At 52.8% G+C, this 24,629-nt stretch overlaps 11 protein-coding genes across 11 annotated transcripts; 5 read left to right on the forward strand and 6 right to left on the reverse strand.

Annotated features, from left to right (window-relative positions):
- Positions 1 to 254: 254 nt before the first annotated feature.
- Positions 255 to 1,923, forward strand: ASPVEDRAFT_46714 (zinc-binding alcohol dehydrogenase family protein). Its single transcript, XM_040813623.1, has one exon. The coding sequence runs from the start codon at positions 671 to 673 to the stop codon at positions 1,679 to 1,681; it is 1,011 nt and encodes a 336-aa protein (XP_040673134.1). The 5' UTR covers positions 255 to 670; the 3' UTR covers positions 1,682 to 1,923.
- Positions 1,924 to 1,926: 3 nt separating this feature from the next.
- ASPVEDRAFT_46715 (uncharacterized protein) lies at positions 1,927 to 3,411 on the reverse strand. Its single transcript, XM_040813624.1, has one exon. It carries the CDS (start codon positions 3,362 to 3,364, stop codon positions 2,039 to 2,041), a length of 1,326 nt encoding a protein of 441 aa, XP_040673135.1. The 5' UTR covers positions 3,365 to 3,411; the 3' UTR covers positions 1,927 to 2,038.
- A 772-nt stretch (positions 3,412 to 4,183) lies between these two features.
- ASPVEDRAFT_56777 (zinc-dependent alcohol dehydrogenase family protein) lies at positions 4,184 to 5,209 on the reverse strand (the record flags this gene model as incomplete). The annotated part of the gene is made up of 1 exon (XM_040815250.1): positions 4,184 to 5,209. One exon carries the CDS (start codon positions 5,207 to 5,209, stop codon positions 4,184 to 4,186), a length of 1,026 nt encoding a protein of 341 aa, XP_040673136.1.
- Positions 5,210 to 6,180: 971 nt separating this feature from the next.
- Positions 6,181 to 7,014, forward strand: ASPVEDRAFT_365574 (uncharacterized protein). Its single transcript, XM_040811230.1, has 3 exons — positions 6,181 to 6,493; positions 6,590 to 6,712; positions 6,761 to 7,014. Exons 1-3 carry the CDS (start codon positions 6,294 to 6,296, stop codon positions 6,888 to 6,890), a joined length of 453 nt encoding a protein of 150 aa, XP_040673137.1. The 5' UTR covers positions 6,181 to 6,293; the 3' UTR covers positions 6,891 to 7,014.
- A 1,667-nt stretch (positions 7,015 to 8,681) lies between these two features.
- ASPVEDRAFT_97608 (uncharacterized protein) lies at positions 8,682 to 10,620 on the forward strand (the record flags this gene model as incomplete). Its single annotated transcript, XM_040818785.1, has 4 exons — positions 8,682 to 8,932; positions 8,984 to 9,254; positions 9,305 to 9,650; positions 9,701 to 10,620. Coding segments are annotated over 4 exons (1,788 nt in total), but the record flags the coding sequence as incomplete, so codon positions are not given.
- A 484-nt stretch (positions 10,621 to 11,104) lies between these two features.
- Positions 11,105 to 12,082, forward strand: ASPVEDRAFT_142121 (uncharacterized protein; the record flags this gene model as incomplete). Its single annotated transcript, XM_040807803.1, has 2 exons — positions 11,105 to 11,564; positions 11,616 to 12,082. The coding sequence occupies 2 exons, from the start codon at positions 11,105 to 11,107 to the stop codon at positions 12,080 to 12,082; spliced, it is 927 nt and encodes a 308-aa protein (XP_040673139.1).
- A 316-nt stretch (positions 12,083 to 12,398) lies between these two features.
- Positions 12,399 to 14,870, reverse strand: ASPVEDRAFT_88630 (uncharacterized protein; the record flags this gene model as incomplete). Its single annotated transcript, XM_040818371.1, has 1 exon — positions 12,399 to 14,870. The coding sequence occupies one exon, from the start codon at positions 14,868 to 14,870 to the stop codon at positions 12,399 to 12,401; it is 2,472 nt and encodes an 823-aa protein (XP_040673140.1).
- Positions 14,871 to 15,169: 299 nt separating this feature from the next.
- On the reverse strand, positions 15,170 to 18,010 carry ASPVEDRAFT_155244 (uncharacterized protein). Its single transcript, XM_040808450.1, has 2 exons — positions 17,109 to 18,010; positions 15,170 to 17,055 (listed from the first exon to the last, which is right to left on the reverse strand). Exons 1-2 carry the CDS (start codon positions 17,857 to 17,859, stop codon positions 15,308 to 15,310), a joined length of 2,499 nt encoding a protein of 832 aa, XP_040673141.1. The 5' UTR covers positions 17,860 to 18,010; the 3' UTR covers positions 15,170 to 15,307.
- A 652-nt stretch (positions 18,011 to 18,662) lies between these two features.
- Positions 18,663 to 20,604, reverse strand: ASPVEDRAFT_142149 (MFS transporter; the record flags this gene model as incomplete). Its single annotated transcript, XM_040807807.1, has 4 exons — positions 18,663 to 19,764; positions 19,812 to 20,042; positions 20,093 to 20,192; positions 20,289 to 20,604. 4 exons carry the CDS (start codon positions 20,602 to 20,604, stop codon positions 18,663 to 18,665), a joined length of 1,749 nt encoding a protein of 582 aa, XP_040673142.1.
- Positions 20,605 to 20,742: 138 nt separating this feature from the next.
- Positions 20,743 to 21,616, reverse strand: ASPVEDRAFT_365669 (uncharacterized protein). The gene is made up of 2 exons (XM_040811233.1): positions 21,454 to 21,616; positions 20,743 to 21,403 (listed from the first exon to the last, which is right to left on the reverse strand). Exons 1-2 carry the CDS (start codon positions 21,480 to 21,482, stop codon positions 20,881 to 20,883), a joined length of 552 nt encoding a protein of 183 aa, XP_040673143.1. The 5' UTR covers positions 21,483 to 21,616; the 3' UTR covers positions 20,743 to 20,880.
- A 1,853-nt stretch (positions 21,617 to 23,469) lies between these two features.
- ASPVEDRAFT_88633 (uncharacterized protein) lies at positions 23,470 to 24,492 on the forward strand (the record flags this gene model as incomplete). The annotated part of the gene is made up of 5 exons (XM_040818372.1): positions 23,470 to 23,729; positions 23,780 to 23,880; positions 23,929 to 24,045; positions 24,104 to 24,279; positions 24,331 to 24,492. 5 exons carry the CDS (start codon positions 23,470 to 23,472, stop codon positions 24,490 to 24,492), a joined length of 816 nt encoding a protein of 271 aa, XP_040673144.1.
- Between the last annotated feature and the right edge of the window lie 137 nt (positions 24,493 to 24,629).

Below are 24,629 nucleotides of genomic sequence, written 5' to 3' on the forward strand. Positions count from 1 at the left end.
TAATAATAATAATTTATAAATAATTTTAAATTAATTTAAACTTATATTAATTAAAAGAGAGGCCATTATTAGTAATAGTAAGTATTATAAAAGGAATCAAGAATCTTAAAAAGTTTTTATAGGGTTTACAAGTTGCTTATAATTATATAATCAGCTTCAGGTCGCGGGACCGGAAAAACGAGTCCAAGCGAGCTGGATCCTGTGATCCCGATCCTGACGCCAACCGACCCAGGAATTTAAAACTCCTCTATCTAACGAGATTCGCTGTTTATTCATACATGGATTCTCTAGAATCTTCTTAATTGCCTGTCTCCAATTTCTATTCAAGACCTCGATACCACTGCTGTATGATTGTGGAACTCGGGCGGTGATTGGCCGGTGGCCGTTTTAAGTCCGAGAGCCTGATGCTATACGGTTAGGGGGTCTTGGGGGCCTAAGACAATTACAAAGCAGGAGATAGATTCATCAGCTTCGTGATTATTAAACACTGTATGCGCTGTGAGGCGGGGATAATGTCGCCGATAATGTCAGCCATACCGGGGACTTGTTGGAGCCCTATAACGAACTCTATATAAACCTGCACGCACCCTCTGTAATCACCATCACAGCAGCATCAATCTCAACAGTCAACTCTTCCAAGTCCATAGTTCCTCTTTATCAGTTAATTACTATGTCGAACACCGCAGCCTGGCTCGTCGGGCCCAAGTCCCACCCCCTCCAAGTCAAAGAGGCCCCAACCTGGGAGCCCTCCGCAGACGAAATCCTCGTCAAGAACCACGCCGTCGCCATAAACCCCGTCGACGGCATCATCCAATCGACCGCATTCTGGCCCCTCAACTACCCAACAATCCTCGGCCACGACATCGCCGGCGAAGTGGCCGCCGTGGGCTCCAACGTCACCCGCTTCAAGCCCGGCGACCGCGTGCTCGGACATGCAGTGGGCCTGATCACGCAGCGCCATCAAGACGCTGGATTCCAGGCATACACCATCATCGGTTCAAACATGGCCAGTCCTATTCCTGACGACATCCCCTACGAGCGAGCCGCTGTGATTCCACTCGGCTTCTCTACCGCGGCCGCAGCGCTCTTCCCGAAGGACTTTCTCAACCTGCAGCACCCAACTGTACCAGCATCCAAGCCCACCGGTAAGACAGTCTTGGTCTGGGGCGGCGCAAGCAGCGTCGGCTGCAACACGATCCAGCTCGCCGTTGCGGCAGGATATGAGGTTATCACCACCGCGTCGGCGAAGAACTTCGCATACGTGAAGAGTCTCGGCGCGGCGGAGGTATTCGACTACAACAGCCCAACGGTAATCGACGACCTTGTCGCCGCACTGAAGGGTAAGACCCTAGTCGGTGGTGTGGATTGTATCGGCCCCGGGGCGTCGGAGCAGACAATTGAAGTCGTGAAGCGCGCCGGGGGTGTGCAGTTTGTTGCGACTGCCAGAGAAGCGCCTGAGGATGATGATGTGACTGCCAAGATGATCTATGCAACGAGTATTAAGGACAATGAGGTTGCGAAGGCTGTCTATGAGGACTTTCTGCCGCGGGCGCTGGTGCAGAAGATGTATGTTGCTGCGCCGGAGCCGCTTGTTGTCGGATCTGGGTTGGAGAGTATCCAGGAGGCTGTTGATATTCAGGCGAAGGGCACGTCTGCGAGAAAGGTTGTTGTTACGCTGTAGGGTGTTTGATATGTGTCATCCGCATGGGATGAGTTTGAATATCTGATAGTGAGAGCTATATAAATATACTTGATTCCATAAATGCAAGGCAACCATACTAGAAGTGTAAGAGTAAGCACTTCCTAGGTTGGTAGTACACAAAGGAGAGGGCATGCAGGTTCAATCGCTGGTGCGTGGATAGATCGTTCCCTCATAGTACTGGCTACCAGGCGTTTTGCAATGGTTCGCTGTCTTAGTCCGAGCTGCTTGAATAGACACTTCATATACATTATTCACACACTAAAAGATGCTAGTCTATCGTCTAACAATTAAACACTCTATTTATAGGAACCCATGAATATAAATAAATATCCACCATCATGCCTTAACCCGCAACACAAACCCATACTTCACAATCCTCAAGGCACCGAAAATAACCGACGCAACAAGGGTACTGACACCACCGAAGATCCAGACTCCAGTCCAGTTCATAGAACCAGAGCCGCTAAGAATATCACCAGCCCCTGGCCCACCAGCAAGGACACCAAAAGCCATCATACCAAAGCCCATTCCAATCCGCGTTCCAATCTTGGACTTGTCCTTGGTGATGGCGACAAAGCACAGCGGCGGAAGACCGATGAGTGCGCCACTGAAAAAGCCCGATAAGACGGTGATGACGATCAATCCGGCTTGGTTGGTCACGGCAATAAGACAGAGCAGCAGGATCCCGACCATCATGCAGCAAGGTACAATTATGTTGAAAGCTCCCAACCTATCAGCCATTGCGTTAGGGATGGTTCGTCCGAAGCAGGACGCCGCGTTGAGAATCGGGACTAGGTAAAATGCCATATCATCCGAGGTGAGGTGACGGGCTGAACCAAGGTATGAAATGTAGAAGAAGAGCGTGAACAGGCCCATAAAAGCAATTAAGCCAGCCGTGACAAGTACCAGGAAGGGGATATCGCTAAAGGCGGTCCAGTCGATTAGGGCCCGGGCCTTGGACGGCTTAACGCGCTGCCTCATGACAACAATGGGGAGGAGAAGTGTACCCAGCGCGATGAAGCCGATAACCCTAACAGCCCAGCCGAAGCCAAGGGGTCCTATAAGGCGATGCAGGACGATTGGGTAGATAATTCCACCAAGCGAAGAGCCCGACACCGCCAGACCGAGAGCAGCACCGAGCTTCGACGAGAAATATGTTGGTAGGATCGAGACGCAGGGGACAAAAAGACAGCCAGCGCCGATACCGACACAGAATCCCTGGGCGAGAAGGATCTGCCAGTATTCCTTGCACAGACTGAGCATCATAAGTCCAAACACGGTGCCGAAGGTGCCCGCGATGAGCAGAGGGCGCAAGTAGCCACGGTCATAGATAGGACCCGTGATGAAACCAACCATCAGAAGCATTGTCGCCTGAACCGACCCGATCCATGAGATGTCGGAGGAGGAGCGTTGGATCAGGGCCCCTGATTCGTAGTATGTTTGGAAGACGCCAAAGGTGTTCATCATGCCCCATGTGTTGAAGAAGAGCATGAACCCGCCGGCAACATGGAGCCATGCAATAATACCACCATTGGGAGGAGGGCTTGGGCCAGCAGGCTCCTTCGAAGGTCGCTCAGTTGAGGGTTCTTCCGTGGTGGATAAAGCAGGGCTATGGTGTTTTTCGGCAAGGGCCTGGTTGTTGGTGCTAGATTGGTCGCTCATATTGTTGTCACGATGCGCAACAAGGAAGAGGTTCTTAACTGTTTTGTTACTGACTTGAGGAATGAAGCCAAAGAAAAGAATGGCCTTGTGGCTCATATATAAGGCTCTTTACATTGAGTAAAAGTTGGTATCTCCGACTGGCTGCTGTTTTGGGATTTTCCGAGCACTAAACCCGAGCACCAAATCCGAGGCCGAGCAGTCCGAACACTCAGCTGTAATTTAATAATTTAACAATTTAATATGATTGCCAATCAGCCTTTCGATCCTTTCGATTCATCCTGTCCCTACCCCAGGCTTCTTACTGGTTGAATCAACATCCATTTCCTTGGTGGGCATCGCTTCGTAGTTACGATATCCTCTGGTGCCCTACAATTTCTATCACCAGAAGTCTAGGTCGGACCGGTACTCGGGGCGTGCCCCCCAGCCGTTGTCAATACCCTTGAGGTGTTTATCGAAGAACATCGAGAGACCATCAACGGTCTCCTTCGTATTGGCCAAATCACTCGGGTAGTAGCCGACCCCTCCGGTAACCTACGGGATCTTCAATGCAGCGTGTTGGGGCTTTCACTGTATGACCTGCGACGAGAGAATTCAATGCACGGCATGCACGGCATCCGAGCAGCACCGTCGCTAAATCAAGTTCAATGACAATGCAGCTCATTTCGAAGGGCTTGTTTGGATTCTCTACATCTACAACTTACGCAGTATGTTGACTGGCTATATGGGTTCCATATAAGATCGAGCTGTGTAGTAGAATAGCTATTATTCGTGCCGGTGAAGCAGGCTATAGAGATACCTTTTCACAGGCCTAAGAGTCACTTATTCCGCAATCTGGATAACCACTTTGCCGACTTGCTGTCCACCTTCAAGCCTGCTGTACGCCTTGCGGTATTCTGCCAAGGGATAGACCTGGTCGATGACAGGCTTAACTTGGTGCCGTTCCATAGCCTGCAGCATCGCTTCAAACTCGATCCTCGAACCAATAATAGATCCGGTCACTGTAAGGGATCGAATGAGGATGTCGATTGGCGCAAGGCCGCCACCAAAGCCGCTTGCAAATCCAATCAGGACGATAACACCAGTGATCTTAGCTGACGCTGCAGACTTTACAATAGTCTTCTCTCCGGCAATATCAATCACTTTGTCGACACCCTTTCCACCAGTCAGGGTAATAATTTCCCGGTCCCAGTCAGGAGTAGTGCTGTAGTTCACAACAGCATCGGCTCCGAGCTCCTTGAGCTTAGCGGCCTTTTTGTCCGAAGAGGTGATCGCGAGGACACGAGCGCCGAAGATCTTTGCAAATTGCAATGCAAAAAGTGAAACACCACCAGTGCCCTGGATCAGCACGGTCTGGCCTGGCTGGAGGGGCTCTATTTTGTTGAGGGCTGTCCAGGCAGTGACAGCAGCGCAGGGAAGGCTGGCAGCCTCGATATAGGACATGTAGTCAGGGATGCGAACCAGTGCGTCTTCGTTGAAAACAACATATTCGGCCAACAGTCCGTCGACACGGAAACCGACACTGCCTGAAAGGTATTCCGGGATATATGGACCACCAATCCAGTTTGTAGAGCAGCTAACTGCAACGCGATCGCCGTTTGTAACCCGTGCAACGTCTTTTCCAATTGCAATGACCTCTCCAGCACCGTCTGATACAGGGATACCGTTTTCCTTAGTCGCAATAGGATATTCGCCCCTCAACAGGGCCGCATCACGGTAGTTTAGCGAGGCGGCATGGACCTTGATCAGGACCTCGCGGGGACCTGGAGTCGGTATCGATTCATCGTGAAGCTCGGCGGTAAGCTGGTCGCCGGCCTTGAGGATGCGAACAGCTTTCATTTGGGTCATTGGGATAAAGTGGACAAGAATTAATGAATTACCCCTTCAATGGCAGCACAAGACTAGTTTATATATTGTTCGAAGCGGTGATGTTTACATCATTCTGGATTGTTAATTGCGATTTCTCGGTCATCGGCCACCCACCAGCTGTCGAACCCACCGGCTTTCAATAAATGAAGTACTGGCCGTCACCCACTTTAATCATCCCCTACAGATATCCAGTCCAGGTCAGCTACTGGCCTGGACTAGTAGATATCTAATTTGACTTTTACGCCGCAGCTGTTTGGAATATCTCGTCTCGAGCGGTGCCTTATTATCAATATTATACTGAACAATGATTTGATCTATTTTCAAACCTCACAGGATTTTTAGCTCACCAGAGTGAATAAATTATAGTCTCCTCTATTTTATGCCATTTGATAAATGACGTCCGATCTTTCATTCGTGATGCAAAGGTTGCAGGCCAAGCACCAGCTAACCCTAACGACCAGCGCAGGTTTCCTCCTTATGCACGACTATAGGTACATAGCAACCGACAGAATTATTGTCTAGATGGGCTACTCAAGACACAGCCGTATCAACAGGCCAGCAATATCGATTCATGGTCTTGGATTTCTCATCTGAACCCCGCATTTCACCATCACGCTAAACCCACCTTATATAGGCCAATTCCCTGGGCAGCAGGCCATTGGAGGAGGGCAGCTGCATTATTGAGTATACGGTTCGGACCGTGTACCCGAAGAGGATCTACCGCCGCACTCATGCACACCATGGCAGCTGAATACCGAACTGGAGCTGGTGCCTGATCGCAGACCAGGAACGATGCATCTTACGGTTTGTGCCTGTCTTCAGTGGCCCACGGTTCGCCATTATAGCAGTCTTGATGCGATGCGCACTAGAAGGCGCCGGCTTGAGCAGCAAGTCAACGCTCGCATATTGATATTATATAGGATCTACTTGGCGTCCGACGAATTCTCCGATAAATTCTCCGAGCTCACCGACAGTCTTCTCCACAACGGACATATAACTAGAGTCCCCCTTTATGGGATAAGGCTGTCATCAGTCTTCAGCTGCGAGAATCTTCCAATATACAATGATGGCCCTCCGTGTCATGTTCAGTCTTCTGCCGCTTCTGGCCATCGCAGCACCAGGAGAGGCCCTTGAAAAACGCGCCGTCACCTGTTTAACGGTCGGATCGACAGCTACAGCAACATGGACGAACAGTGCTGGACAGACATGCTCCTTTAGCGGAGTCGTCGGTAGCAACTACGGCACCAACAGCGCTGGCGGAGAGTACGTCCCCATTCGACTCTAACCAAATCTATTACTAGTTCTTGTAATAAAGAGCTAGTAGTATAATATATAATTCAGGTAAACTGACAATGATAGATATTCATGCAACGGTCGCTGCGGCGCAGGATGCAGTGGGACCGCAGTAGGGGATGCATACACCCAGGACTGCTTCTCGCATGACATCTGCTCCTACTTTGAAAATGCAAGCGGCGGGTCGAGGTAAGATATAACCACGGAATGGATTGCAGCAGTGTTAATGCTTCATAGTGACCCCAACTGCGGTGCTGCCTATGATGCCGCCGTTGACGATACTTTGCTCGGCGCTGCCAATGGCTGTGGACAGACTAATCCCTCTGAAGCTGTTTCGCCGCCTGCTGGGAGTCCAAGCTGTCAGTAGAAGTCCCGTCAAGACTGTATCTAAGCCGTGGCACCATGTATATACTCTGGCAGTACATATTGTATACTCTGGAAGGCCCATTTGTTCTACGAGCTGGGGCTTTCCCTCTCGATAAGGCCGGTTTATGTCCTCGCTGCTGTATTATAGTTTTCCTGTCTATTGTTACAGCAGGTCCGTATCCGACAAGGCTTTGCTTAGTTTCAACTTAATGCAATTACCTCTCTATTTCATTGATGTCAATGCCAGCTAGGCCGGCGATTTCCGTCATTATCAGGCACCCCCGACGTGGATACCATTGATGATATTGTCCGGGAACAATATAAAATTTCATCTTCCTCTGATGCTTGACTGCTACAGGCTCCAACCTCTAACTGCTTACCCTGCCGGCCTATACAACCGAGGTTCAGCAGTCGACCTGTTCCGGCTTTCCGGTTCAGGTACAATCAGGTTCAATGGTCGGGAAACTCCATTTCCGCTGGCAAATGGGGATTCTGGTGCTCGAAGAGTGTTACTGTGAATTGGTCATACTATGGTCGCTGGGTCCTGGATTGGTCTGTGTTGTACGGTAGTAACTAGTTTTACGAATGCCAACAGGCTAGGCCAGGCTATTGCTCTCGTTCCGGAGGTCGGGGTGGGTATGGACGAGGGTGGTTATGTGGGTCGAATTAGTCAAGCTGTAGCGTTTTTGTGCAGCTAGATAGCCTACCTATTCAAAGCAGCTTGGTTCTTGGTATCTTGTCAGTTGATGGTGTTTTGGGAGGTTGAGTGTGGCAGCTGGAATATGTTGATCATGGCTCAGCTGCCCTGGTTGACCACGGGCAGATCCGAATCGCAGGGCTGTTACTGAGTGTCCAGGCTGAGATGCTGCAAACCAATCGGTAACAATTCCTGCTCCTCGCTGTGGGAGAACTATCGACGCCGTCCCCACAGTGGGCGTTCAGTCTGCATTCCGCACTCTCCCGACAATTGGGAAAATACAGCCGTCTCGCAATTTAAAAGTGCAGCCTCTCGCGTAAAAGACAAGCCCATCAGCCCGGTGGGGTTTCCTCCAGGCGTGGGAGCTCTGAATGAAACGAAAAGCAGGCTGGCCTGTCAGGGGAGACAGAAAAAGCCACGTCTTCTCCACGCTTGGCCCGATGCTTCGCTTGCTTCGCTTGCTGGTGCCTGCTAGTGCTGACGCTCGCCTGCTTGGTTTTGCTTGCTGGGAGTGGGGGTCCACAGGCAATATCTGGTTCTCGCTATCTCGCATGCAGAGTTTTCATCTTATCTGATCGCACCACATCTTGAATCATTGTCCTTGTTATCCTGATTGTATAGCAGTTTTGATTCTCGTTCCCCGTAGGCCATCTTCGTATCTCTTAGCACACCAGACAACATTTGTGGAGATCCGATGCCAAACGAGCCAGCAGCTAGTCCGTCTCCAACCTCAGTGGCTGCCCTATGGCTGTCCTGATTGTCTGGGTGTTGGATGTGGATGACTCGAAGTGGACCTATTGCATGATGTCTCCCACGGTCGAATGGGTTTTGCGCCCGATCCCCTGCAGCATCTGCCACTCACAGCCTGTTCCTCTAAACACGCCCATCTGATTAGATTATCTGCCACGCTTCTCTCCTGATTCCATGCGTTGGGTGGGCCCTTGCTGGATGTTCTCGGGTTTACGCCTGTAGACAGTTAGCAGTTTCGACCGCTGCAGCCGACCTCGGAGAGAAGCTTGTCCTCTATAAGGGCAACGATCTCCTCCTTTTGTTTTGCGATCTGATCTGGCTGATCTGACTGATCTGATTCTCGCCATGCCTGTCTCGTCCCGTCTTCGCTCTGCCTTCCGGCGCAGGGCCACCGACGAGTCCATCACCCCGGTCGCTGTCGCTGAGACCCAGCAGAGCAAGACTGATGCCTCTCCTGAGTCTGGTGTCCAGCTGCAGGCGACCGATGTCAAGCCCGAGGATGAGCGTCCAACGGAGAACACCCAGCGTGGTGTCCAGGGCGTCGAGGCCGTCACCCTCACCTGGTCGAAGCGGACCCTGATTGCAGTCTTTGTCAAGTGCGTTGTCCTTGTAGTCGTCTTGTTTAGTATGCTAATACGAGGGAATAGCATCTGGCTTCTCTATTTTGTCAATGCGATGCAGTCCAACATCATCAACAACCTCACGCCGTACATTACCAGTCAATACGAATCGCACTCGCTGCTCAACACGATCTACATCGTTGCCGATTCCATCTCAGCTGCCATCTTCATCCCTCTTGCCAAAGTGATGGACGTCTGGGGTCGAGCGGAGGGATTCCTGATGATGACCGTCCTGGCCACGGCTGGTTTGATTATGATGGCTGGATGCCACAACCTGCCTACCTTTTGCGCTGCATATGTACGACCTGCTCCTTTTCTATTGTTCGTCCTTTCGTCCTAACTGAGCAGGTGTTTTATACAATCGGGTTCGGCGGCATGACATACTGTGTGGATGTCATCACCGCCGACGCGTCGCAGCTGAAGAATCGAGGGCTGGCCTACGCCTTTACTTCCTCGCCCTATATCATCACTGCCTTTGCTGGCCCCAAGGCAGCTGATGACTTCTACAACAAGTACAACGACTGGCGATGGGGCTTTGGCACATTCGCCATCATCTTCCCCATTGTCGCCGCGCCTCTGTACATCATGTTCAAGCTCAACATGCGCAAGGCAAAGAAGCAGGGCCTGCTTGTCAGGGAATCCAGCGGCCGCACGCTACTGCAAAACATCAAGCACTATCTTATTGAGTTTGACGGTATGTCTACCGTGGGTACCTCGTTAAGAGTTCACAACTAACTCGTCCAGCATTCGGCGTCCTCGTTTTCTCCGCCGGTCTCGTCGTCTTCTTCCTCCCCTTCGAAATCGCCGAGCAGGCCCCCAATGGCTGGGCCACCGGATACATCATCGCCATGATCGTCGTCGGCGTCGTGATGCTGGCCATCTTCATCCTGCACGAAACATACACGGCGCCAGTGCCCATGCTCAACTTCCAGATCCTCAAAGACCGCACCGTCATCGGCGCCTGTCTCCTCGACGCCACATACCAGATCTCCTACTACTGCTGGTTCAACTACTACACCTCCTTCCTCCAGATCGTCAACAACCTCACCCTCGCGGAGGCCGGCTACGTCAGCAACACCTTCGACGTCGTCTCGGGCGTCCTCCTCCTGCTAGTCGGATATCTCATCCGCCGCACCGGCCGCTTCAAGTGGCTCCTCTACATCGCCGTCCCGCTCTACATCTTCGCCCAGGGACTGATGATCTACTTCCGCCGCCCCAACCAATCCGTCGGATACCTGGTAATGTGCCAGATCTTCATCTCCATCGGCGGCAGCATCTTCATCATCATCGAGCAGCTCGCCATTCTCGCAGCCGTGGACCACCAGCACGTCGCGACGGCCCTGGCCGTCCTGAACGTCGTCGGCACCGTCGGCGGTGCAATGGGCAGCACGATCTCTGGTGGTATTTGGACGAATACATTCAGGAAAGCACTGGCGCGGGATTTACCTGCGGCTGCGATGCCGGAGCTTGATACGATCTATGAGGATCTGGATACGCAGAGGGAGTATGCGGTTGGGTCCCCGACGCGGCTGGCTATACAGAATGCGTATGGGTATGCGCAGACGAGGATGTTGGCTGCGGGGACGGGGATTATGGTTCTGTGTTTCTTGTGGACGCTGCTGATCAGGAATATTGACCTGAAGAAGGTGGCGCAGGTTAAGGGGATGGTGTTTTAGACTGTCAAGAGTGACAATACTCTTGCAGTGGTATTACTCTTGCTGTTGGGTTCATTATAATCAGTTACATTGAGATATGTTTATTATATCGGTAGCCTAGAGAGGAAATATTGATGCTGTACTTGGCAAATGATCCACCGATCTTCATACCGCGGACCGAGGGCTGACAAGAAGGCTGTATGGTATTCAACTAATCATGACAAGACCATTTTATGCATACTCGCTTCCTTGCCGTCGATCAATCTCTGTTGACAGGGTTTTCTAGATATATCAAGAATTGTGTTGTATAATTCGGATACCGGAACCATGGACAGATCGATTGAGTTCACCATTGCGTGCCAACCTACAGTTATAACCTGCAGATCAGTCTGATCTTCATGAATCATGTTACACAAATGTGGGATGATCTCTGCGATTAAATATTTAAGCCACATCTCCCGCTGATAATTCCGTAGAATTAGACAACCTGACCATGGCCTTCCTCCCCAGTCCTCCATCCCCGTCCAAACCGGGCTCCTTTCCCCCAGAAACAACACCAGCAATCCCCGTTGCTCCCCCTCCCTGGAGTTTAAAAGCCAAAGCCTGGACCTTCCTATACAGCGACACCGACAAGGGAAATCCACGTCCCCAAAATCCCAACAACACCGAGGAGATTCTCCAATCCATCCTCCCGCCAGGCGCCTTCCACCCTTGCGAAAATATCCACCCATCCGCACTTGAAAGACTCCCAAATGGGGACCCCCAGTTCCAGCCCTCATGGCTGAAAGGCATCATGATCGTGCGCTATGAAGACTCAGACGTCGGCCCCTACGACGAGTTAATCTTCATCCCCGGACGCGCTGTCAATCCACACAGCGGAAAGAAAGACATGCGTATTAGCACCATCTACGTCTCGACGGATAACAGTGTCTGGAATGGACGGAGGAACTGGAGTGCGTTTCCACTTCCTATTTATTATAGCAGGTCCTAATTAATTGAGGTAGACATCCCCAAACACCGCGCCCGATTTGAATTCACACCAGCAGAAAGTGGAAAAGGTACTGAATTGCGGGTATATCACCCCGAAGACACGCCTGCACCACTCGATCCAAAGACTCCCTTCTTCACGGCGCTTTTGACAGACTCCTCGCTGCCCAAGATCCCATTGCCTGGTCTGGCGCCATTCTCGCTAATTCAGCCGCCACTATCGAGATCGCGACATCCGCCTGGAGTGCAAGATGCGGCGATCGCGACGGATGATCCAGAGAACGGGCGCGAGACCCCGTGGTTGCTGTGCAGGCCGTCATTTAAAGGGTCTTGGGGGCTGGCATATGCAGATACATTGCAGGACGGGGAGGATACACTGCAGCAGCATGGAGATGGAATTGGGTTTCCAGAGATAAAGCTCATGAGCGTGGGGACGGCATTTGAAGGGATCGTTGGCTTTGGGGTGTCTGATATTGCCAGTTGATATCGTATCAATATATCGGTATCCACAGACATGATCAGGGTTGATATCATATTATCATTATCATTACGACAAGAATGTGAGGACCTGTGAAATTGATGCTGAAAATAACAGCTCCTGAGGCTATAAACAGCTGCTTGCTTTGAGAGTACACTCGAAATGGATTCGGAAAGGTACTTATAGTAGTGGAGAAGCAGTCTACCTCCCTCCCATCTAGCTATAGTGACCGGGGTTTCCGACAAGGTGACCAAGAATAGCGGAATGACTGGATTTAAATTTGCGGTCCCCTATTTACGATCGACGTAGCCAGACACCCGTGTTACCAACTCGTCCACGCCATTCCCGCAGCCCTCGCGTGAATATCCCCAAAGCGATGCGCAGACTGTATATCTTTCGTCGACTGACCCAGCCAGTCGCCGATAGTTTCCTCATCATCATCTCCAGATTTAGGACTGTCGTATGCGATTCGGAATGAGAGGGTGGTGCTTTCTGGCGCGTTACAATACTCGTTATTCTGGTCTTCGCCTTCGCTATAATCAGTTATATCCCCCACCGCGTGTTTATCAAACCTCAAGCAGGAGATCCGTTGTGCACCATCGCGCCAGTTGGCCTCGGGACATAATAGAAGGAGACCGCGGTAGGGCTCGAGACCGGGGTGGGAGTGGGCCATTCCAGGGAGATGCGTGGTAGTCTGCGTGTGTGAAGAGTCACCAAGTACTGCACTGTGACTACCCCTTTGACTCTTCAGTTGAAATACTCGAGCATTATAATCACGGATAAGCATCTCGTAATCCGCTCTTGAGACCCGCTCAGCAAGATAGTGTGTCTTGCAGTCGTCTTCACCCGCGCCAGGGAGGAAATAAACATCAAGCCGGAAGTGGAAGTCTGAATTTATCCTTGCTTCCCGGATGGCTCTGAGGAGGCCACCAAGATCAGCGGCATCCGGCGACGGGATTGCGTTAGGATGTGTGAAGTAGACGACCAAGGGGAACAGAGGTGGAAGTTTCGAGGATTCGGCGTTGATACCGTTTTTGAAGACCATGAATGCTTCGTTCCCCGTGTGGTCCGTAAAGGCAACGGTGTGGAGTGGTAATGGGCGAGACTTTTTTGTCTTCTTCCGAGGAACTGGCTTGGGTAGCCGTTCGACGCTGGTTCTGTTCCGCTGGATTCCATCAGCGCGGATATTCCAGGTCTTGCGCCAGAGCCACTGGCAGGCTCCTCCTTTGTGAAACTCGCAAGGCCCGAGTACGTATGTACGGACACAACTGGATGTAACATGCAGCTGGGTACCGGCTTGTTTGCACAGCGTCCAGAGACCTGGATAAGGTTCTGAACCGGCAGCGCCCATTCTTTCAAAATCACCAGTCTTTTCGGAGTGCTTAATCTGGCTATAGTACGGGGCGGCCAGGATATCACCAAGTGCAAGATGCTTGAGGGACCGCCTGCGCTCTGCAACCATGGCTTGAAGCTCGGTGGCCTGAAAATTAGGGCTTGTTTCGTAGACCCAGCCGGGATGGAGGAACAGGCAGTCTAGACTCTCTGGGATGGTGTCCTTTAAGCGAAATGGTGCAAGTCGCTCTGTCGTCATGCCGTCCAGAAGAATATTTAGATGAGTGTCAAGTCGTTTCAAGCGCGGAAATGTCTGAAGGGAACCGAAACAGCCAGGAGTGGGTTTATCAAGCTCATGAACGTTGTAGAAGACTGCAAGTTGCTCGAGACTCTCTCGATGTTTCTGTAGCGCGCCCCAGACCTCAACCACTGAGATTTCCGGGGCTGGCTCTCCGCTTCGTAAATTATGATCCCAGCATATCGAAAACTCAGCGAGTGATTGTGGCAGATTGACAAGCGCGTGGACACCAGCGGAAGAGCATGTTGCGGTTGGTTTTACCACAACACGTAGGTTCTCCACTCGGCAAATCCTGTCACTGTTTTTCGCAAGAAAAGCGGCGATTCCCTCTGTCTCCAGGTCATACAAAGCCAGCGTACGCAGCCCGGAGAAGTAGACGCACGGCCAGATTTCATCAAGCCTTAAAGCCGGATCAGACATCCAAAACGAAGGCCCCGCCTCAAATCCATAGACCGGAACCTCCGCGAGCAGATGCAGATGCGCCAAATGTCGCAGACAAGGCAACTCGCCACTCTCATCCTGACACCGCAACGCTTCCTCGAGAACACACCGCAGCACTGAATACCCCTCCGGCAGATGCAAATATACCGTCTCAACATTCGGCAAACTCATCAACAGCAGCACAACCAATGGCTGATAATCCCTCTCCGACAGAGCCCGCGGATCGAGTATCCTCGCCTCCAGCGCGTCGACAATCTTCCAATCCCTCCCCCGGGGGTTGAAAACCGCCCGAATCGCCCGCCGCATCATCTCCACATCCCCCTTGGAAAACTGCACATTATCCCCGCGAACCCCGTCATCCTCAGCTAATACATCTGGATAAAACCCCCAATTCCCGATACTCACCCCCCGAGCCATCGCCGCGATTCTCGGATTGCGCATGATACTCCGCAGGAACCGCCATAGCGAGGTATACGAGTGGCGCGCGCCGTTGTGCGAGTACTTGGCGTAGAGGGTTGGCAGACAGAGGTCGTGCCACCGCCGGTTTACCAGGATCAGCTGGGAGAGCTGGGCGAGGTTTGTTCCGCTGTGGAAGTCGTATTCGCGCTCGATCTCGCGGTTGCGGGCTGTGTTTGGGTTTGGGTCGGTGGGTGGGTGGGGTTGTACAGCGGCAGAGAGTATTTGGGTGAAGAGTTCCGGGGGGAGGGTGGTGGGGTCGGGCATTTTGACTTTAGGATGTAGATTGTGTCTTTGGTGGAATGATACTAATAGAGGACGGAGAGAGAAAGAGAGAGAGCAGGGATGGAGGGAAATAAATGCAAGCCGAGGGGGGTTGCATTAAGTACTATTGCTGTAGCGAATAGACAAAGACTTGGTCCGGGAAGCATGCGGGACAGACGAGTCAATAATACCTGGTTATAACAGTGACGAGTGTAAAGAGGCTTCGTGAGGCTAGGAATACTGAAAGGGTATGATTGAATAAACAGTATTCATCTTGATATAATTATGGGCTTAATAAGTGGGGCTCTACTTCAGTCTGCTTCCGTATGTCTATACCAAGGCTTTATTTACAAGACTTTTCTAGCTAATAATATCTGCTTACAGTTCAGGGTTGAAATCATATTATCATTATCATTACAATTACAATGTTAATTAAATATTTAATAAAACCCCGACAGCCAGCTCTTCCTTGCCGACAGCCGATGATACTCACTCAACGCCGGACTGAGCGTCGGCCTCGCAACAGCACCCTGCTCATTAACCGGCCGGTCATCAAGATCCATCTGCACCATGCCATCCCGGGGCGGCGCAATCGACACCCTAGGCGTATTCAAATCGGCATCCGCATCCGCCTTGGTCCGGATATAATAATGCTCATCCTCCTCCTCCATCGCCACAAACCAGCGCTCGCCCAGCTGGCGCCCACCAGGCCCCGCCCCACACGCACCCTGCAGTTTCTCCGTGCTGGGACTATTCATAGCGAGGGCAAACAGATTCTGCGGCTCGGTGAAGTCCGTAATCTGGCGGCCGCGCACTTCAAGCAGCATAAACGCCAGACATAGCGCAGAGGTGAAGAACGCGAAGAGCAGGATCGGGTAGAACACACCCTGCCAGCGTTGTGTGCCGCCGGAGGCATACTCGTTTGACTGCAGGGTTGCGTTGAAGGATTGCTTCGCGGGCTGCGCGAGGATGTTGTTGTCGGCGGTGGCGTCGGTGTAGTTCCAGAACGGGACGAAGGGGGCGTTCGCGGAGCTCATGAGGAGGGTGTTCCCGGCGAGAACGGCGAGGGCTTCGCTGAGGGAAGGGAGGGAGGGGTTTAGATTGGATGTCTGGGGTGAGAACTGCATGAGAAGGCGTGCGTTTGCGGAGGCCCCGTCTGTGATGCCGGCGTTGAGGGAGAGGGTGAACCCCCACTCGGAGGCGATGTACATCCAGTCGTTTGCCCAGATGCCGTCGGCGGCGTCGGGGACGCGCACGTTGTATTGCAGCTCGTGGTCTGTCTCGCAGACGGTCCAGAGGTGGGAGCCGCTGGCGGTGGCTCTGTAGCGGGTGGAGCACTTGGGCGTTTGCTTTGCTTTGAGCCTGCAGAGCATGTAGCCTGGGTTGAAGGTCTCGGGGTTCGCGCCGAGGAGGAATATAGCCCCGTTCGTGTAGGCCGAGGTGACGTTCAGGACGGTGTTGGATGGTTTGGGCAGTTTGCCGAAGATGGGCGCGTACTGGTCTGGATAGTCTGGTCCGAAGCCGAAGAGGTCGTCGACGACGGTGCGATTGCGCCAGTGCTTGGGGTCGGGGACGTCGTCGGGCACATGGGCTGTCCAGTTGACTGGGTTGAATTTCTTGTGGTTCGGCCACTCTTTATAGACGATTGGTTTCAGCTCGGACGCGCTCATTTCCGCGCAGAGGACGTTGACGGCCGGCGACGGGACTGAGGCTTCCAGCTCGTACATGCCTTCTCCGGACTGATCCTTGGGCTGGATGATGTCGTTGTCTGGGTGGTTTGCCGCGCTGATGATGCCCCCATGCGGCATCGCAGCGGTGATATTTTGCACGATGCGACCGTACTTTTCCGATAACGCTGCCATATCCTCCTTGTCAATCCAGCTCCCTTCGACGGTGGTATTATCATGCACCGAAGCAGTCGGACGCGGTCGTTCGCCGAGATCCGTCGAGCTAGGTTTCATTCCCTCGCTGACAAGCGTCCAGTCGTGCAGGAAGGCCTGGTAATTGTGGTACGCCTGGCCAGCATGCTGCATGTTCAGACATGTGTTATTCCGCTCACCTGGGTCGTCCTGGAGCGGAACAGGCGTCTCGCAGTTCGCAGTGAGGAAGTGGGTGTTGGCGAAGGAAGTGTACACATTCCCGACGAGCCTGTGGTCGTGCACCGAGCCCCATTTCAACTTGGGAGTAACTATATCGTCAGTCCTGACAAATCAGATAAAGGAGTTAACCTTGGTAACATACCTAATGCCTCCGCAGCGGTGGTATACAACATCGCAACCAGCGTCGCGGTCAACGTGATCACCCCCAGAATCGTCCACCCGGAGTACCTCAGACTTTCCCAATGCACAATCAACGACCCAGGCTGCATGATCCAAGTGCGCATACTCATATCAGAGATCGAAATCCCACGGGATCCCTTGGTGAGAGCACGACGCGTCAAGACCTGTCCCAGAAACGCCACACAGACAGTCACATAAGCCAGCTCGACGGTCTTCGCAAAGAGCGTGCTGAGCAAACTCGCCGTCGACGCGGCCAGTCGCCCGTCCACCCCGATGAATTTCCCATACCGCGGTTTCAGCAATGCGACGACAAGGTACAGCCCGGAGAGCAGGGTAGAGTAGACGGCGAGCACGAGGATGGTGGCCGGCACCCACGACAGGCGACGGTGGACGATTGTGTTCTTGGTCGGGCACTTCACGTGTGGTTGCTCGCTCAGGAGTGTTGTTTCGGAGTGGGCGAAACGCGCAGAGGACGGCTCGGGCGGACTGAGGGTGTCGAAGGTGTGTGTTGTGTTATAACTCGTCGCGCGAGAGTGTTGTGGTTGCTGGCCGTGGGAGATGCCCAGTCCAACACCGCGGCTGAGATCGTGCGCGTGGTCGTTCTCAGCTTCGTCCAGTTCATCAACGTGCTCGTAGCGGAAATTCGACCGGTCGCCTAAGTCGAATGGATTCCAGGGCGTCACGCCGTCGGGGGACAGTCGGTCAGGAGCCATCGCGACGCGGTTCAAACCAGGAGTGCAGCAGTCGAACAGGCGAGCGCTAGACAGGACCTGAAAAGAGGGGCACACTTTTCAGCAGCGACCGTGCTCAATCAGGTCCCAAATTAGCTAGCCAGCTGCTAAATTAAGGGCTCGCAAGCCTCAGATGGTTGTACCGTTGTTGGTTGGTTGGTGCGTCCCTTCACTGTCGCACAGCCTCCTTGGCCATCTTAGCTTCAGCCTTGCCAGGAACGACTGCCTTGGTAGCCGTGACGCCGGACCTCAGCGGACTCTGCAGAGCATTTTGAGACTGGACTGCTTAAATTATTCAAGCTGAAGCTGATTACTTTGTAGGTACTGGCGGAAGGACTCCGAAGGGAGGAACCCATTGGGAGCTTTCAGGGCTTTCACCACTAAAGCGCCGATCAGTGAGAACCCTGAGGGTCTATAAATAACCATCAGCAAATCAGCAGAAGTCAATAACTGGAACTGGATACCATTCAAACGGGGGAACTGGAAACTGGAGCAGGAGAGCTCTCCACTGTGTGCTACAGCGGAAATGAAGAGAGTTGAAGCTCAGGACTCATAATCTTGATCTATTATTCCACATGCAAGTCGAATATCTTAATTTACTGCCTTTTCCTTATTCCTGATTATTCCTAATCTACGGGGTAATTTTAATTGAGTGAGGAATGAATTCTCTATGCAACTAATTCATGAGGATGATTCGTTCATGACGCTGAGTCGTACAAAGCAACTGTTTTTATGTACACCTTTTTCTCTTATATCCACCCCCCTTTTTATGTCAAGACTGTCGTTTAGACAATCTGCTTGCCCCTAGTCTCAATCGGCAGGAAGATCATCGCCACAAACGAAGCGAGGATCAGAGCACCAGAGGCATAGATAGGCGCCAGCGGATCAGTACTAGCATAGATACCAATAATCGGAGCCATGAGACCGGCAATACGGTTCAAGCAGCTAGCAATACCACTGGCCGTACCACGGTTAGGAGCCGGGAAGACCTCGGGCGTGTAGGCGTACAAGACACCGTACATCATCATCTGGAAGAAGGATTCCAGGGCGGAGCAGACGAGCTGCACGTTGGCGTCCTTGGTCGCGGTGAAGCAGAAGAGGAGCACACCGGTGACGACGGTCGAGAAGGCCATTGTGCCCTTGCGACCGATGTAGGGGAGGTCGACCATGAACCAGGCGAGCAGGGGGCCGGGAATACCGCAGACGGCGGTGATGGCGTAGTTGCGGTAGGTTTCGTAGACGGTGGAGTTGGCGCCGAGGTACTGGGGGAGGAAGGCGTTGAAGAGGGTGTAGCCCATTCCGATGCAGGTCCAGCAGAACCAGATCAGGACGGTGGAGATACCGAGACGCTTGTTGGCGAAGAGGGGAGCAACCTGCTGGACAGAGAAGCGGGACAGAGAGCGCTTGATGATTTCCATGACAGGCAGTTTCTCGGCGTCGCGCTCTTCAGCAATGCCACCGAGGTCGTTAAGGACCTCAACGGTGAGCCAGGTGGTGGTCTTGTTCTTGCGGGCAATACCCTGGACAGCGGCAACGGCCTCGTCCTGGCGGCCGCGAGAAACGAGGAACTTGGGAGACTCGTAGAAAGTGAACAGGAAGAAGCGGCACAGGAACATGCAGAACGTGATGGCACCGAGGGTGAGGACGAGGTACCGCCAGCCCCAGTTGTCGGCCTTGAGGCACACGGGGGCGCTGTCATCACACGAGAAGTTGGGGATGAAAGCCCAGGCAAGCATACTGGAAATCAGGGTTCCAACCGACCACCAGGTAGCCAGTCCACTGAGAATATTGCCAGAGTCGGGAGGGAGACACTCGCAGAAGACAGCTGCATCTACGGGCAGATTACCGCCAACACCAAGTCCAATGCAGGCGTACAGAGCACAGGTTCTAATACAGTCAGCACAGCTCCTTAAATACAGTAATGAATCACTTACCCAACCCAGTTGGGCCCGCCGCCAGCAGCAAGACCGAACGCGCCACAGATGAGCAGAGTGCAGTTAAATGCAGGACGGCGTCCAACGATATCAGAAGCAATACCCCAGAACGAGGCACCAACAATCAAACCAACGAAGAGCGCGCAGGTGGCGAAACGAGAGTCGTTACCAGAGATTCCGAACTCGTTGGCCAGAGGCGTCAGAGTCAGGGCAACGCCCTGCAGCCAGAGGCTAAATATAATCAGTATACATGTACAGAAACAATAAACGAGTCAACATACTTGTCGGCAATCCAGCCAAATCCACAGAGCACGAACAGGCCCCACTGATAGCGGCCCATTCCAATGTCCTGGATGGCTCTGTTGATAATCTTTGCTTTACCTGTACAACATCAATGTATCATCGATCTTAAGTCTTACCAGGGCTAAACGGGGCAGGCATCTCAACCAGGGACTTGAGCTGAGAATCAAGACGTACGGTCATAGATGGAGTCATGGCCGGAAACAACGACACCGGCTTCGACTTCTGCACGGAGCGATTCCAAGGTCAGTTCTCCTGAGGCACTAGCAGGCACAGCAGCTACACCCTTTTCCTGCAGCGAGCTGCGGTCAGGGCTAGATTCGGAGCGGTAAGCTGGGGGGTGGTCGCTGGGGGTGTCTTTCTTCTCGGCATCGGCATTCGCATTCGCATTGGACTCCAGGGTCACGGAATTGGGATCGCGGGCGAGAGGCACAACGACCTCGGGGAAAAACCGCCGATCGGTGTTGCTGAACAGGTCCTTCCAGCTCGGCATGGTGCTTGGGTTTTGGTGCGACGGAAAGGGCAACGGAATGTTGATCAGATCGCGTGGTCTCGGTCCGTCTTGCGCAAGGGTGTCTACCGTGGGGGTTCCGATCTCAGGCGCAATGGAATAGTCGCAATGGTCGCAATGGTCGCCAGGGCTGTGGTCGCACAGGCTGGATTCGAATCGGGCTCGCAGATGGGAGAATGGGCCAAGAAACTACCTATACCTTACTTGCTTACTTGCAGAAGCTCGATATGGCCAGACGCGTGAACTGAGATTTTTCTTTTAGACTATCCAGCGGCGACAGATGGTGAGACCGGTGCTGGTGCTGGTGCTGGCCGAGATGGTGAGAGGGTCAGGGTGAGGGTGAGTGACGGCGTGAAGAAAAATCTTTTCCCCCAAAGCAAAAGGGAAAAGCAGCAGAAGAAATAACCGGCGGATACGAGACCAGCGCATGGCATTAGATAATTTGGAGACTGCTGGAGCCGTTGGAAGGGGGAGTGGCCAACCATGAAGGCCTCCAGCAGTGGCCCCATGGGCCGTGGGATGCGGTGCACCAGTCTGCTTGCTGCTACGTCCTGCTCCCCACTGCGTCATCCGGCCGGTCCACTGCGTGCTTTCCCTGATGTTACCCTGGCGTGCGGCCTCGTGGCACAGAGATTCAACCCGGGTGTTTTGAAAATTTTTATACAAGCGCGTTAGTGCGCCGGGATGGCGTCGCCGCGTCGGGATCGGACTCGGCAGCGGCTCTTGCAGCGCATCGCAGTCAGGCTTCAGCCCGCAGAGAGCAGGGAAGGGAAAAACAAATCTAGCACGGGTTCAGACTTCAGACTATCGAGGCTGATACTGCGAACTGACACAAAACCTGATTCTGCCCCATCGTGCATGATCGGCAATTTCCGGGCACGGGGAAGTTTTCCACCACGTTGAGCCGGCTTTTTTTGCCTCGCCGGCTTGGTATTGTTAGTATTACTTCATAGTGCAAACCCTACGGTAGAATGGCAGTGGCACTGTGTTCTGTACCCTGGTTCGGCCTGGGCGCCCTGGGCAGAAGCCAGAACCAGATCCCTTGCCAACTCTTGTCTTCCGACTGAGCCGACGGCCTCCACCGGCTCATGCATGTCACCGGTCTGTGCGGTACAGGGGGAAGCCAGTCTCAGTGGTCAGTGTGCTGGGGTTTCGTGTGACTCGTGTTCGCAGTCAGCACTAATCGCAGCACATGGAGCCCCTTGCGATGGGATCTGGACTCTCTCGTACGGTCAACGTGGTTGGCATGGGTGACAAGTCCCTTACTGGTAGCGAAACGCACCGTTGTCATTCCAGGCTCGGGTGCGCATTTCGGATGCATTTCGGATTGTGGATTGTGGACTGTGGATTGGATTTGTGGCCGGACCTCGCCTACTGGTGGTGGCGTCATAACCGCATCCGGCATCTGAGTCAGCGGTCACGTTACTTGACTAGTTCACGTGAGGGCACGTGAGGGCACGTGAGTCAGTCATATCTTAGTCAGCACCACCTTTGACCCGTTTTGGTCAGTGGCAAATCTGCCCAGTTAGTCCAGTCCTGCCTGCTGCTTGCCTTGACTCTTGACTCTCGACTCTTGACGTTCGAGTCCTGCCGACGGCTTGTTTAAATCCCGAGCTACTCGACCCAAGACCGATCTTCTCGGCCGTAAGCCGGATGCATCACACTAAGATCAATTGACATCAGCTCTCTGACCCGACACGGCCGTAAGAAATCGCGTCGACCGAGGTTACCAAATCTGCCTCTCAATACTGGCCCTTCAGCGACCAGAATACCCTCGGGTCAACAAGCGCTAGGTGGAAGATTTTTACATTCCAAGCCGCGACCGTGTGGCGGAACAACCCGCCTGGAATGTTGTAACCAACAAGGGCTAGAGTGCTCACTCTCAGATTTATTGCGCTACTACAAAGAACCGGTTCAAAAAGGTTATTCTATTCAGGAATTTGGAGGGTGATGACGGAGTTGCACATTATACGGATAGCAGAGTCGACTCTCGGCGGCAAGGCCCAAGTGGCAGTTCACCTATCCGCCATGTAACGGGCAGCATGCCATAGCGACAGATGGTCAGAACACAGAGGTGAAGCCGACCGAACATGGTATGTGTGGCAAGCCTTCGCACTTATCGGATCCGAGGCCAGAAGCCGTGGCGTGGTTGATTCTTGCCAGAACAAGCGCAGAGCTGGCGTATCTGCGTCAATAGGCCTGTTGATCCATGGGTCGTTCCCAGATTGCCAGAGATGGATCCCCACCACCCCGCGAAATTCATGCTTAAACACAACCATAATCAGCACGAGCCCCAGGCCGTAGACCTACCAGGGCCGTCAAGCAATGATTACCAAGTGCTGCCTAGGTTGAGTAAACTCAATTGCTCGTTTGCGATCGCCCTACCGGACAGAAGGAAGTTAGGCCAGCGATCCCCATGCCAGTGCAACTCTATTCGACGCGCTGAAGCTGGTAATTCGCCATCGTGGAGATCAGGTCTATCCCCGCTTTCTGATATTGGCCCGGCGAATTCATGGTAGCTGCGCGTCTGCTTCAGGGCCCTCGGTTGTTGCCCACAACTCAAAATTTCGGTCACGTAAACCATTCCCTGTGTCCAGCCAGCTGGCGACCTCCCCGCAATTCTTCTCCGCTGAAGCTCTGGGGATGCGCAGCTGGTTGGCTATAGCGGAAAAGTCGCGGAATGAGCTCCAGACGCGGAGAGAGAAAAGGGGGGAGCTGGGGTTGAGGAATTAGGCGTCGAGACGTCTATTTAAGCATTGGCTCTCTCCAGCAGGGCTACTTAACACCCCCCGACCATTGACTCTTTCTCCTTCTTCCTCTCCATAAGTCAATTAGAAGCTGCCCACTATGAGTGACATCAACTCGGACAAGCAGGATGACTCTCTCAACCGCATGAAGACGGCCGAGAGTGTCTTCCTGCCCATCTCGCGCGAGACCTTCGAGAAGCTCTACCTGAGCCCGAAGCACCCCTCTGTTGAAGGCAACCTCAGGAGGAAGCTGGCTAACCCCACGCCTGTCTGCCTGATTGGTTTCTTGATTGCTTCGACTCCGAACGCGTGTATGCTCATGGGGTGGAGAGGCGCCGGAGGGAACGGCGGTGCCCTTATGTATGTCCAACCGTACTACGTCATAGGGTCATACTAACGCAGCACTACAGCCCTACGTATATCTTCTATGGCGGTATTATCCAAGTCCTCGGTGCTATTGGCGAATGGATCATCGGAAACACCTTTACCTGCGCAGTCTTCTTCACTTACGGTACAGTCCCCGCCACCATACCTGGCTATACATGACTGACTCCTGTAGGAACTTTCTGGCTCGTCCAAGGCGGCGGTCTTATGCCATTCTTCTCCACTGGGGCAAATTATGCAGAGGGTGATAATTTTGCGGGACATGAAACGGCAGCCTATCATTCAACAGTCGGTACGTATCAGTCGTGATCATTAAGGCCAGACAAGGCAAGCTAACATCCCTGTTACAGCATTCTACTTTTTATCTCTCGGAATTCTCACAACGGTCTTTCTCATCTGCTCGCTGCGAACGAATGTCTGCCTATTCTCCGCACTGTTCCTCCTCGTCATCACTTTCTGTCTGCTAGCCGGCGCATACTTCCAGATTGCGAACGGAGCTACGGAAGCCGCAGCGAAGTTGCAAGAGGTTGGTCCTTTATTCGACATACTATAGCAAGACAAACACTGACAAATCCAGGCTGCTGGAGCATTTAATTTCGCGCTGTGTTGGCCCATTTGGTGGATTCTTCTCACGCAGGTCCTGGAAGCGGTCGATTTCCCGATTGCTCTCCCTGTGGGTGATCTCAGCAGCATCATCAAGGGACGGAGCCAGAGATCTAAGGCGTCGAATGCGGTTTAAGGATAATATACGGTGTTAGGGGCTGGTAATTGGGAAGAGGATAAGCTACTACTAGTAGCTGTAGTGGAGGTCATCATATCCTGATATCAAGGATACTCATGTATAGGATACTCATGAACATAATATCAAGATCAATG

The sequence above is a fragment of the Aspergillus versicolor genome (assembly GCF_001890125.1).
Source record: "Aspergillus versicolor CBS 583.65 unplaced genomic scaffold ASPVEscaffold_13, whole genome shotgun sequence".
Lineage (NCBI taxonomy): Eukaryota > Fungi > Ascomycota > Eurotiomycetes > Eurotiales > Aspergillaceae > Aspergillus > Aspergillus versicolor.